Here is a 13551-nt window from a genome sequence, read left to right on the forward strand (position 1 = left end):
TCATCCAGAAATCAGAGTAAAAAAAAAAGAAAAAAGAGGCAGAATGGCAACATTTTCCCCCACATAATATAATACAGATTTTCTCTTTATCTAAATATATCTATATTATATAAATCTTTTCTTGCTATGCAGTAGAACACACCTGCTGTCCCATCAAACGCAGATACTTTAAGGCAACAATTGTTCAAACTTCACAGTTTCTCAGTTGTCAATGTTTCTTTTTGTCTTCACACATTAATATATATGTAAAATCGCTGCATAGGCAGTGGAATATAATCTTAGACACGCCGCAATTCATCCCTGTCCTTATATACAGATCATCTACTGGCAAACGCCTTGCAGAAAAGTGCGATGTGTCAGTGTTTGCTTGTATTTCGTCTTTCAATTAAGAAAACACGAGTTAACATCTTCATTTCACACTCTATTAACTATTAAGATACGACTAACAAAAGGAAAAGCATTAAGACGGAAGAGTTTCAAAGCAAATTCACTGTATGATAGGTTTTAACATTGGGAGGAATTAAATTATTAATCAGTAAATTAAAACTAAATGTATAATTTACAATATAGAAATAAAAGGCAGTATGGGTATTTAATGAATTGCAGGCAGGTTTATTTGAGTGATTGTCCACTATTTGTTCTCTAAAAGTTGGATTTAGATACTTTGTTTAGATTGATATCTCCAGAAATCCATTTATTCAGTCACTTTTATGCAACATCTAAATGAGATTTGACTGATAAGCACATTAAAATATGCTTATTATCATCATTTAAATATTACAATGATTCCAGAACTTGCATTCTGCATTGTTTTATGATGTGGATACTTTTAGGAAGGTTCTCTATCAAAAAAAGAGAAATAAAATACTGCAAGTTATGAGAATAATAATTAAAAAAAAACCTATTTGTGCAATTGGTGTGTGCAAAATATTTCAGCAACAAAGTCACATTTGAACTGTAATCTATAATGAACGTTTTTACATTTTGTCAAATATATACATGATACTGTTTTATGTAAAAGCAAACCTACAGCGAGGCCTAAAAGTTCTTGCATGCATTCAATTGCATCGTAATTTTCCAAAAGAAAAAAGTTAAACTGTTTACAGTACCGATTCGTTCAGGTATTTATGACTTCCTGGGAGTTTGAAAATAAAAATTAACTAACAAGTTGAGCTATAATTAATGCAATATGGACAAAATCATAGTGAAAAGAGCAACCACATGGACTGCCTAATAAGTAAAAACACATTTGCAATTAATACATTCAACCACCGGGGGTGCTATAGCTGAAAACGAGTGGGCATTTCTCCATAAATCAGTGCTGAGATCAACTACATCGCATCTCTAAACACGTTTCATGTATATAGTCTGCTTTCAAATGCTGTGTCTCTTCGGAAAGCTCACTAGGTAAGCAAGTCATCCTTAGAATACTGAGCAGAGGTATACTGGTTAAAATATTCACATCACAGCCTGTGAAGAAAACACTCTTCGTTCTACAAACATGTGCTCACACATGCAGTTTCATGAGGACGCAGTGTTGTCACTTCAATCCATAACAAGAGCAGGACGGGGGCCAAAGAGCTCCTCAGCAAATGAAATCACTGTTGGAAAGATAAAAAGGAAGGTCAGTGCATCTAACATCTAGCATCTAAAATGAGAATTCCATTAGTGGGGGTAAAGAACAAACCAAAAAAAGAGGTGCAGAAAGGTAATAATCAATTAAAGTAAATAGAAGGTCTGTGGTTACACTTACAATTCTGGCGTAATCGGTGGCAAAGGTCACTCCTTTACTGGTCCTCTCCTGTGACCCGCTGCTGCTGCCGCTCACTGAGTTCTTCCGTATGATACCTGAAGTGTGTTTGTGGAAATTACATTGTACACATGTATGAGTTACTGCCATTTATGCTGTCATCTATAACCAATAAATGGCTGTTATTGTAATTATAGAATACTTTGTAAAGAAAAATGCATTTGTGTGGGTCTGAAACAGACATGCACATTACAAAGTAACATTAATAAAGTTGTTGTACTTTTTCAAATATCATTAAATGCACACAGCAACTCATGTGCTCTTTAAGAGATGCACTTATCGGGTTAAAGTCAGTGTTAGATGATGAACTTGAAATCTTGAAATATGTCCAGTATATGTCCATCATCCGCCAAAAAAAAAAAAAAAAAAACTTACACTGTCTGCTGATGCCAAATAATAAAAACATATATTGATAATATCGCAGATGTGGGCTGATAATTAATATGGTGTGGAAATTTTGTACATCCCAAATGCCAAAGTAATATTTATTCAAAATGTAATATCTGAAACAACTATTATTGCAGGTGACATCATCAAGCCCCCTTACTGTATTTTTTAACCTCATCAACAACTTGACTTCATTTTTGGCATTTAGCGCCCACTTTTCATGATCCAATCAATTCAAAATGGATACAATTAAAGGGATAGTCCACCCCAAAAATATCCTATGATGTACTCACCCTCAAGCCATCCTAGGTATATGACCATCTTCTTTCAGAAGAACACGATCAGAGATATATTTAAAAATATCCTTAGTCCTCCAAGGTTTATAATGTTGTGAATTTGGGGGGGGGGGGGGGGGGTTTTGAAGTAAAAAATAATGCATCAATCCAATAAAAAAATAATCCATACGACTCCAGTGGGTTAATAAAGGCCTTTTGAAGCAAAGCGGTGCGTTTTTGTAAGAAAAATATGCATATTTAATTCGAATAACTAGCTTCCGGTGGTTGACCGTACGCAGAATGCAAGTCGATTTGCACCAAATGAGTAAAACTCTGACGCAATGTGTGACGCAGGATGTAGGAGTATCGTAAGCTTAGATTCCTCTCACGATTCAAACAAATAGAGCTGTGCAACAAACTCAAGCTCCTCTAATCTTATATCGAAATCCTCTGACATTTCTCTTTAAAAATGATTGTTTTAGACTTATAATCCGTGACCTGTGATTTTTTTTGCTCTCTCCTCTGCGCCTCCACGTTTGTCATTATGTTGTGCGTCGGGTCAAAGGATACTCTTCCAACGCAAATCGACTTGCGCATTCTGCGTACGGTCGTCCGCTGGAAGCTAGTTATTTGAATTTATAGTTTTAAATATGTACATTTTCTTAAAAAACGCATCGCTTTGCTTCAGAAGGCCTTTATTAACCCTCTGGAGTTGTATGGATTACCTTTTTTATGAATGGATGCATTATTTTTGACTTCAAAATGCAGCCCCACATTCACAAACATTATAAAACTTGGAGGACTAAGGATATATTAAATATACTTCCGATTGTGTTCGTCTGAAAGAAGATAGTCATTTACACCTAGGAAGACATGAGGGCGAGTAAATCATGGGATAATTTTCATTTTTGAATGAACTATCCCTTTAAGTCCTACCCAAGATATTTTCTTCTTATATTCGGTTTCACATTATTCAAGTATAAAATAGGCTCTGAATGCATTTCCGAGTTGAAATGTGGTTTAAAGCAATTAAAAAACTTTGTAACTTCACCTATGGTACCTGTAGGTTGCAGTATCTCCAATCTTTGCAGGCTATTTCGGCGAGAGGTGGGGTACCCTCCGCTCTTAGACAGACGGCGCTGGCGACTGGACAACATGGCCGCTGGGGACACGATTCCCGGAGGGGGCACTTTCCCCATCCGTTTGTAGAGCTCCTCAATCTCTTGCTTTTGAGAGGCCTGGAGAGCCTGCACCTCTGCCACATGTCTGAGGGAGAAGGAAAGAGAAATGATGAGGAACAGGATAGGAAGACAACATTCTCAAGTCAGTGCTTTTCAAACCTTTTTCAGATGGCAATTTATCAAAAATGAATTTGGACACAAGTATTATGTTCTTAATATGAAAGACAGGATTGCTCTACTTTTGATTAACTTGTCCATAAAACAAAGAAAAGGCTTTTTCCACAACTGAAGATGACATGATTGAAAACTTTTCACAGCACTAAACATGTTTGGACATGTTCAAAAAATGATTTGGGATTAAACCTATAAAGGACAGAGATGGTTTGTGTCTTAATTATAAGAGTTTGCTGCTTAACAGGTTTTACATCACGCTGAGGCACACTGCTGGAATTTGATGAAGCTCTTCATAAAATGTACAAAATGTATAAGGACCTGAGGGTTTGTTCAAGTGTCACAAGCAACCCACAAAACATACTATAGGCTCACCTCTCTCTGAGTTCCTGTAGCTCCTCATACATCCCCTCGTCTTCACTCTCTGTCTCGTCGCTGCTGGCGTATGATGTGCTGCGCGTGTAGCTCATCCACGGCTGATTTAGACTGAACTGAGGACTCCCGGCTGAACTGTCCAGCAAACTCACACTTATCCTCCTCCGCCTCCTTTCTGTCTCCTCCTCCACCTCCTCCTCTTCTTCACCTCCACGCCCCTCGTCTGGTTCTACAACTTTTCTGTCCAGGGTGTTCGGTGTTTCTCCGGTCCACAAGGGGGCACTGTCTGAGCTGGGCAAAGTCTCACTGGGCCGTTTGGTATGTGGTGGTGATTTCTCCAGAGAGCTGGGACTGCTTTCTGATTCTGCCTGTAAATCTGTGCTGCTGTCTGATTGGCTGTTGTGTGTGGGGGGCAAGATTTGGGGAACTTTTATAGGACATGTTTGAGTTGGCGTGGATGTTGGCGTAGCTGTAGGGGTGGGAGTTGGCGTCAGGCTGGGGGTCGGGCTGGGAGTTGGAATGGGGATCTCCTTGCTTGGACTGACTTGGAACCGTCCCACTGTGACAATGGACTTTTTCTCTGTGGACAAGGAGAATTTCTATTACAATGTGGACAGTGAACATGTTAGAAAAGCAAAACAATCAAAAACTAGATTTTTACATTTTTTAAACACAATGTGAGTGGTAATAAGGGTTATAAAACCAACTAAACAATGTGCTTAGTATGCAGTGAGCTCCTCCAGTCAATAGATGGCAGCTGTGTGTTTTCATTTTAACCACTGGCAACACTATTTGACATTATAGGAACTGACTTGGAGGGACACTACTACATGGAAGTAAAACTGAGCAGAATATTGCAACAAAACCAGAACATTTTTTTACGGCTTTCACAATCATCATTCTATCGCAACCAGATGATAATTCCTGTCAGATAATTTGCTAAAGGTGGAACATTGCATGTTTATTTTCAGAAAGACAGCAAAAAACCTAACCTTCTGAGTGGACTACTGCTCAAAATTTAGAGTCTTGATATTTTTTTTTATTAATTTTTTTAATTTTTGAAATAAGTCTACTATGCTCACCAAGGATGGATTCGTTTGATCAAAAATGCAGTAAAAACAAGAACTTCTTTGTGTGCATGGAACATACAGTAGGGCGTGTACTTATTTATGTGTGTGTGTGTGTGTGTGTGTGTGTGTGTGTGTGTGTGTGTGTGTGTGTGTGTGTGTGTGTGTGTGTGTGTGTGTGTGTGTGTGTGTGTGTGTGTGTGTGAGAAAGAGTGCAACTCACCTTCAGATATAGGTGAGAGTCTGGATTTTGCTGCAATGGTATTTGTTTCAGACACTGCCAGAGACATGGATAGAGTGGGGGAGGACCTTGGGACAGGCGGGGACACCTTTTAAAGCAAATTGAAAAACATGTCAACCACAGGCGTCCTTCTACGTGCTTTAAGACATACAGTATAATAACAGACAACACCCTTGTCAAATAATGTACGTGCTCAGAACAGGTTTGTCTGAGTAACAAAGATACCTGAGAGCAATGTTCCACTTAATAGTACACCATCATATTTATATTGAGAGAAACACTTAAAAAGAACTTATTGCGTCTTTGTTTAAGCGGTACACATCAGTAGAAGAACAGGTTTGGGTTTAGGAGACTTAAATGATAGTTCACCCAAAAAAAGAAACTTTTGTCATTGTTTCTTTCTCACCCTCATGTTGTTCCAAACTTGAAAGACTTTTCTTGAGTAGAACACAAATGGAAAATGTCTTTCTCTAAAGCCAGGGACAGACCTAACGATTTGCTGAAACATTCTAAGACTGAACTGAACACACATACCGATTGTTTCTTGCGACTGAAGCAGATTTAAATACTTACACATGGAATTTAAACACAGACTGTAATCGCAGACTGAACACAACTGGCTCTGACTGGACGCGTTTGAGCGCGATCAGTCATAAGTATCAATTTACATTCATAATCGGCCTTACAATCGTTAAGTGTGTGCGCGGCTTAAGCCAAATGATAGTTTTGTGTGAGAAACGGGCCGATATTTAAGTTGTTATACTGTATATTGATTCAAATTTGGCTCACTAAAAACATCAATGGCACCTCGTAATGAGTCTCATAATTGAACGTGATGATCTAAGTTTGAATATTCGTGAGCAGACAGAAGATTCAGCAGTATTTGCTTTTGGTTTTCAATAATGCCTCAGAATTTTTATTTTTGTCTAAACTATCTGTTATTTCGAATACTCACAGTGTTTTGTGGGCTGGGGGATGTGGAGGATGCTGGTGAGCTTGTGGTGGATGGGGTGCGGGTGCTTGATGCTGAACTGTCTGCCCGCTCTCTGAGCTGCCCTATGAGGTTAGACTGGCTCTCTGGAAGTGGGCTACTTCTGGACACTGGAGAAGAGCTTGGGATTGTGGGAATTGGCTGTTTAATCTCAGGAGTCATGCCTGTTCTTGCCTCCCCAAGAGGGACTACTGTTGGAGATACTGTTTGGTTCCCTTCTTGAGGTTCAGGAACTGGTGCCGGAATCTGCGTATGAGCAGGGTATTGGAACATATCCATATACTGTCCGCTCATTGCCCCCTGGTGGTATGGAGTATCGGAGTTGCTCATGCTTGCATGCTGAGCTGGATACATGGGGCCATACCCTGGTTGAGGGGTCATTTGCGGGTGGAAACCTTGAGGGATGGATCCAGCGGGTATGATGGACTGTGCAAAGTTCATAGCTAGAGAAAGAACATTGGCCAGGGAAATAAAAGGCTGCTGGGAAGGCGATGGCCACATGCCTGCAGCTTGCGGACCAGGTGGAGGGGCAACTGGAAGTGGCAGAGTGTTGGATTCTGCTTGAGGCGCCATCTCATAGCACTGCTGAACTGGTGAAACAACAGAAGATGACGAAGAAGAGGAGGAGAAGTTCGGGTTGCTGGGGACACGGGTGAGTGGACTTGGGTTGAGGGAATTTTTAAGGGAGGCGTGATCCATTTGGTAGGGGTAGGGGAAGTGGGTGTTCTGAACGTAAGGTGGTTTGGTGAACTGAGGGGGCACGCCAGACATCTGATTTGGCAGATGTGGCAGGACATCAGGGTGGGAGTACTGCGGGTAGTTGGGCACAGAAGACTGATAGGTCTGTGAGGAACCTGAGGGAAACAGAAATAGAAAGAAAAAAATTGGGTTAAGCTCTATACATATATACACAGCAATCAAATCGATCTTGGTTGCCAAGTCATTGTAGTGGTCTTTGCTAGGAGGGGTTCCTGCCTCTTCTCAATTCTCTTCTTAAACTTAAATCTTCTTTTCACAGTCATGTCATCAGCAGTCGTTTACCCCTTTTCCACCAGCATGAACCGGGTACTAGTTAAGAGCTAGTGCTATTGCATGTTTTTGTAGAAAAACAATGGAAAAGTGGCGCAGTGAAATGGAAAAACATGTTTTGTTTGAACCAGCCCTATGGGCATTTTCAGACCTGTAGACATTTTTCCAAAACAGACTTAAAATGTTAAAATGTTGCATTTTCTTCTTGATTCAGATTGCTTTCACAGGGCAACATTTCCAAGTTTATGTTAATGCAAGTCACATGAGAGTAAAACTGTCCTCTCATTAATCAAACTGCTTATATTCTGGGATTCCACTCATAGCATCATCCATCAAGATGGATTGGCCAGTTTTCTCAGTGGACTTATTGTGGCTTTATCTGAAGCCATCTTTACACACTCTTATTGTTTTTTATGTAACGCATTTGCCATTATAAATTATGATACCACTTGGTTCACTGGTCCGATGGGACACATTGTTTTCTCACCACAACTAAATGTATCCAGTGTTCATTTTCAATCTGGCCGATACCACCTCGTTCAGGCGATCTCGGACCAGTTGTTTTGGTGCTGATCTGAGCACAACTGTTGTGTTCAAATATGCCTAAACGAACAGAACTAAGGAAGAAAATGCGCCAGGTTTAAGAAACAAATACTCCAAACAAGCCAGGTGTGAAAATGCTACGGTAAATAAAATCACTGACAATGTGCTTACTTGCATGTCTCCTGAAATCACCAATTCTTGTTAAAGATGAATCACTTTATCAGTGTCCATGTGAACATGCCTAATCCCTTACAAATGTTCAACTGAGAATTCATGTTAAAGATGGACTCTCTGACATTATTTGACCTGTCAATGCTGTGCTTGACTTTAGAAAAAACTCCTTAAACATCATTGTGGCATAAAAATAAAGCCACAAAACTGGGATGTGACCTGGAGTAGGAGCTAACCACTTTGGAGCATTTATAAAACTCCCTGTGCCAGTCCTCTACTTCCTGTGCGGATACAGTGACAATGATTTGTCACCATACAATATGTGTCTTTAAAGAAAAGAAAGGCTAGTAATCTTGACATAGAGCTTTTATATTGTCCTCAGACTGTCTAATGTGTGTAGCATGTTCTATCAGATAATGAAATCTACTTTTTGAAGCAGCAGGTGTCAAAAACAAATCCTGGAATACGTCATCAATGACACTGGCATCAAAGCTCGGTTTCCATGGGGATGGGTGTTTGGAAAGCCAATCGCAAAGTGGGATACACAAGATATCAAGTTTGTTCCAGTAGCTCACAGCTAATGCTGTGCAGAAAAAAAATAGGAAAAGTGCTCGAAGTAACAATGACATCAGCGAAAAAAACAAGATGAAAGAGCAAGACAGGGAATGTTCATTATGATGCCTCTCAAGGTGGTCCGGACTGTACCTGTGTGACCGAACATAGTGCTCATTACACGGAGAGACCAAAGATGAGTGGTTCTGATATTGAAAGCGCTGGTGGTGATCTGAAAAAATATAAATCATCTGAACCTCCTTCATGTTAAAAACAAACATTTTACGTTAATCTGATTCATATTCTGATTGACAGACCTGAAGTTGTGCTAAAACAGAAAACGCATTGAAAACGGATTATGAAGTTATTTATCAGCACAAAATTTAGCAATTTTTGTGTTTGAAGAAAAAAAAAAGACATTTATTGGACTTGATTCAAGTTGCATGCAATAACAGGCATATAACACTTTCTATTCAGCAAATCTGACTGAATCTACATTATCTAATAAGTTTATAGCTACATTTTTGGGTTTGCATTCAGTTCCATGTAGTACAATTACTATTTGGATATAAATTTGACCTTTGTCCTCATGTGAATTACATTTCAGCATGATCATGTTTGTATTAATTATTAATGGGCCACTCTGATAGACAATTTTATCATTTATGGGTATTATCAACACATGTTGAGCTGCAGAGGGACATTGTTTACTGTAAAAACAATAGAACAAAACCTAAGCACATTCAAAAATTAAAGGAAAGCATTGAATGATTCATCAAGAAGAAGAGTGGTTTATTGTGTAGACAGATGAATGTACCTGTAGTGTGGAAGGATTGTGAACGCAGGGGCCGGACAGGTGGAACAGCATCAGGATCAACATAAAAGTCCGCGCTCAGAGTAGGAGAGGAACCCCGGGTCACTGGACCAGCATAATCTGAAGGACATCCACACAAACAGGTTCACTTGTATTGTTTTATACTGAGTATTGTTTTAATTAAATGTTCTATCCCCTAACCCTTAGAGAAAGCTTTTTGCATTTTTAGATTTTAAGACATTATTTAGTCCCTTCGTTAAACCATTTTTTTTATGAGAACCAAAAACATTGATAATAAGATTCAAGGCTGTATACTGATATAGAGCACACTGAGCATTTGTTTGCAAATATTAGACTTTGCATATGCTTTATACGATCAGTGTTTGTGTGCACGTGTGTGTATGTGGCCTGCATGTTTGTTACCTGGCAACGAGGAGGAGGAGTGCGTGCGAGCAAGGCCCTGTGTGTAGAGATTGGGCTGTGGGGAAAAACAGAGCACACGTTGGCATTAACGTCACCATCTAGTGAAATGACAAAGTTAGGAAATCGCGTGACACAAGATAAGAAGATTGTCACTCAAGCACGAATAAAGTCTCCAATCACACTGTTCCGGAGGCCTTTCTCACTAATGACTGTTGAATATTGATGATTAAGTTCTCTTATTCCAATCAGAGTGAGGAACACACCGTGTCTTCGTGAATTGTTATCTCTAACATGATGACATCAGAAGATTGAATTTCTGCACCACATCACCTAAAAGCCCACAGCAAACAACTAAATTCTAAACCCTCACCATACACACAAATAAAAATAAAAGCTGTTATATGAAAACCACTGAAAATATATTAACATCATGATTTAACTTTTTTTCCCTCCATTTTAAACACCTTTTCACCTTCATACGTTTTATTTAAATGGTCCTGTAGTGTGACAAATGACTTTTTATAAGAGAAAATATTCTATACAGTTTCTCAATTAATTAATGAAAAAACTGTAAAAATATATATGTATAATAAAAATAATTGCATTAGTGCTGTCAAAATTAACGCGTTGACGCATGAGATTCATTTTTTGTCTAATGCGTTATAAAATATTTAGCACAATTAACGCAGCATCCATTTTTTTCCATTATCCTTTAGCTGGCATAACATCATATGATTACGCTATCATTCATTCAAGTGCTATTAAACCATTCAAGTGCAATAAGACGCAAAAAATAACTTAAATCTGTACTGGCACGCTGTCTGGCCGCAATAGAGTTCGCTTTTGTGCATAAAAAGCTTTAATAAGGATTAATCTATATTTAATTTATAATTTATGCTGTGAATTTATGTTGCGAAGACACTGATAACTTTATTCACATATTCAATATACTGTCTTTATGTTGTTTCTACATTAATTTGGAGATTAAATGTGAAATTAGATTAAATATAAAAATTAGTGCAGTCAAAATTAGCAAGTTAACACGTGCGGTTAATTTTGTCCAGTTTAACACGTTAAAAATATTTAACGCAATTAACACAGCAACTGATTTTTCGGTCATCCTTTGGCTAGTGTTACATTATATGATCATGCTCTTATTCATGCAAGTGCTTTTAAACCATTCATGCATGACAAAAAAGAATGCGCTGTCTTTGAATGTCATGCCTGTGTTATACCCACATGACGCACAGAAAGACGCAAGGCCAGAATCAAGTTCTCTTTCACACTTGATGAACAAAATGCCCATTTTGTCGAGTATTCTCATAGGAGCAGTCTTAAATGAATTAACTTCTTAAATTAACTTAAAGAGTGGTTAGAAAATGAGATGCACCAGATCTTTCTATTAAAGTGCCCCTATTATGGATTTTTGAAAATTATCTTTCATGTAGTGTGTAACATAGCTCTAAGTGAATAAAAACATCCTGCAAAGTTTTAAATCTGAAAGTGCACCTTATATAAAGTTATTATCTCTCAAAAGTAAGAGTCGACTCTGAGTCAATTAAACGAGTCGTTTGTAACACAAACCCCAAGCCCTTTCATTGTGGCGTCACATGAAACATTAGCATATTGAACGTCCACTTATTGCACATGTAGACGCCAGGAAAATTCATTTTTTCAACAATAACACAGCAGTACTATCTTTTGTTGTGTTCCCATCATTTTACTGACGTCTGCTTCTCAAACCTCTTGGAGTTTAACGCAGGATTTACAAAATGCTTGGTCTTAAAATATGGATCAATGCTCAGTTTATTTGGACCAGCTTGCTCCTCTGAATCTCAACCTGTAAGTATGATTAATAATTGACGTTTATATTTTCTAGCGATCGTTCAAAATTCGTAGTTTTGGATGTTATGTTGTGTAACGTACACCCTACTGTGTATGTCTCCCTCTAACCGGCTAATTCATGTTTCTGTAGTTCTGCTATTCAGATGTGAGTCCAATATCATCTAAAAATGTGTCGATTAATGCAGATTGTCTGTCTTATTACTGAAGTAATGATCAAAGATGGAGCATGACTTTTTGTTTACAGAGTTTAATGCATTATTAGCTATTCACGTTTGTGCTCGGCTAATGTGGGAGTTTACAACATAGCTGTGGGCCCAGTTTGCTTACATAACTGTAGAACAAACAGTTTTTTTCCTCTGCATTTTTATTATTACAGTAGAGTGTATTGTAATAGGATATATAACAGTGAAGCTGCTATCACGTCTTATAATGCAAACTAAGGTCAAGTCAAGTCACCTTTATTTATATAGCGCTTTTTACAATGCAGATTGTGTCAAAGTAGCTTTACAGTGATAACTGGTATATAATTTTGGCTGCACAGCAGCTCTTAAAGAAAATGGTGTCAGTATCCATCTTAAGTAAATTCAGTATTGATTAATTCCGATCTAAGAATCAAAATTATTAATTTAGTTAATTTATGTATTGATACTGTATAAGTATCAGTGATACTGGCCTTCATTAATAAAAAAATGCCATTACAACAAATATTTAATATGTACTGTCTTCAAGTTGTTTCTACATTAATTTAGAGAGTAACTGTGAAATTATTACACTATAAAAATATTAAAAACGCTGATGTTTTAATCACGATTAATGACATAAAAAATGTATGATTAATTTTGTTTTTAATCGATTGACAGCACTAATAATAATATATTAAAAACTTTAATGTTAGATGCGATTAATTCGTTATTTTTTTAATCGATTGATAGCACTAAATTGTGTGTAATAATAAATACTATAATAAATATAAAAAAATATATAAAATTCTTATAAAATTATGAAATATTAAAAAAAGTGGATACACACCTGTGAACCAGACAGTGTGCCGACTCCGCTCAGGTAAGGCAGATGAGCGTTGTCTCTTGGGCCGAGCGGTTCCAAAGGCTCTCTCCTCATCAGGGCCTCCGCCCGACGGATAATGTCCCTCATGCGGTGGATGAAACCCTCTCTCTCCCCAGGTAGGATAAACTCATTATGTACCTAAAAGGGGTGCAAAGAGACGAATAAGTTAATTTTGAGTCTTGTTGCATGCTCTGTCGAGCAGACTTTATTAAAGAGTTCAAAGGTCTCCTTTAAAGGTACTGGAATTAAATACAGAGCAGTGATAGAAAGCAGTGAACAAAGACATGTACTCATAATGCAGCAAAGAGAAACACTACAGTCTATATTTAAGACTCTTAAATTCAGTCTCAAGGCCATGGACAGGCTGATCAAAACAACTTTAGTCTCAGCTAACACAAAGGAGCCAAAGAAAGCAGCTAACAAAAGCGATGTTCAGAAAACACACTCACTCCAGATTCCATTTTACATAAATATTTTTGGTCTCGTATCAATACTGACAAAAGTTGAACTGTTTTTAACCTGATATGGCATCTTAAAAACATACTACTAATTGTGCGGCTGAAAAAAAAAAAAGACGGGTCACAGCGGTCCAACACGACACATTTCACATG

The 13551-nt window shown here is 38.0% G+C and overlaps 1 protein-coding gene across 6 annotated transcripts in view; it reads right to left on the bottom strand.

The window, feature by feature from the left end:
- The window catches only part of wnk4b (WNK lysine deficient protein kinase 4b), a 69414-nt gene continuing 55863 nt past the window's right edge, over positions 1–13551 (bottom strand). For 5 of the 6 annotated variants that reach the window (XM_067381649.1, XM_067381647.1, XM_067381652.1 and 2 more), the window contains 9 exons: positions 12905–13078; positions 10031–10085; positions 9611–9727; positions 6463–7352; positions 5490–5595; positions 4200–4779; positions 3524–3738; positions 1754–1848; positions 1–1601 (listed from right to left, as the gene is read on the bottom strand). In XM_067381649.1, coding sequence (XP_067237750.1) covers positions 1599–1601; positions 1754–1848; positions 3524–3738; positions 4200–4779; positions 5490–5595; positions 6463–7352; positions 9611–9727; positions 10031–10085; positions 12905–13078 — 2235 coding nt within the window. In that variant the 3' untranslated portion in view covers positions 1–1598. The remainder of the gene's footprint in view (positions 1602–1753; positions 1849–3523; positions 3739–4199; positions 4780–5489; positions 5596–6462; positions 7353–9610; positions 9728–10030; positions 10086–12904; positions 13079–13551) is intronic. The other variant, XM_067381648.1, reaches the window with a different exon arrangement.

Source organism: Chanodichthys erythropterus, chromosome 3, assembly GCF_024489055.1.
Source record: "Chanodichthys erythropterus isolate Z2021 chromosome 3, ASM2448905v1, whole genome shotgun sequence".
NCBI classification, from domain to species: domain Eukaryota; kingdom Metazoa; phylum Chordata; class Actinopteri; order Cypriniformes; family Xenocyprididae; genus Chanodichthys; species Chanodichthys erythropterus.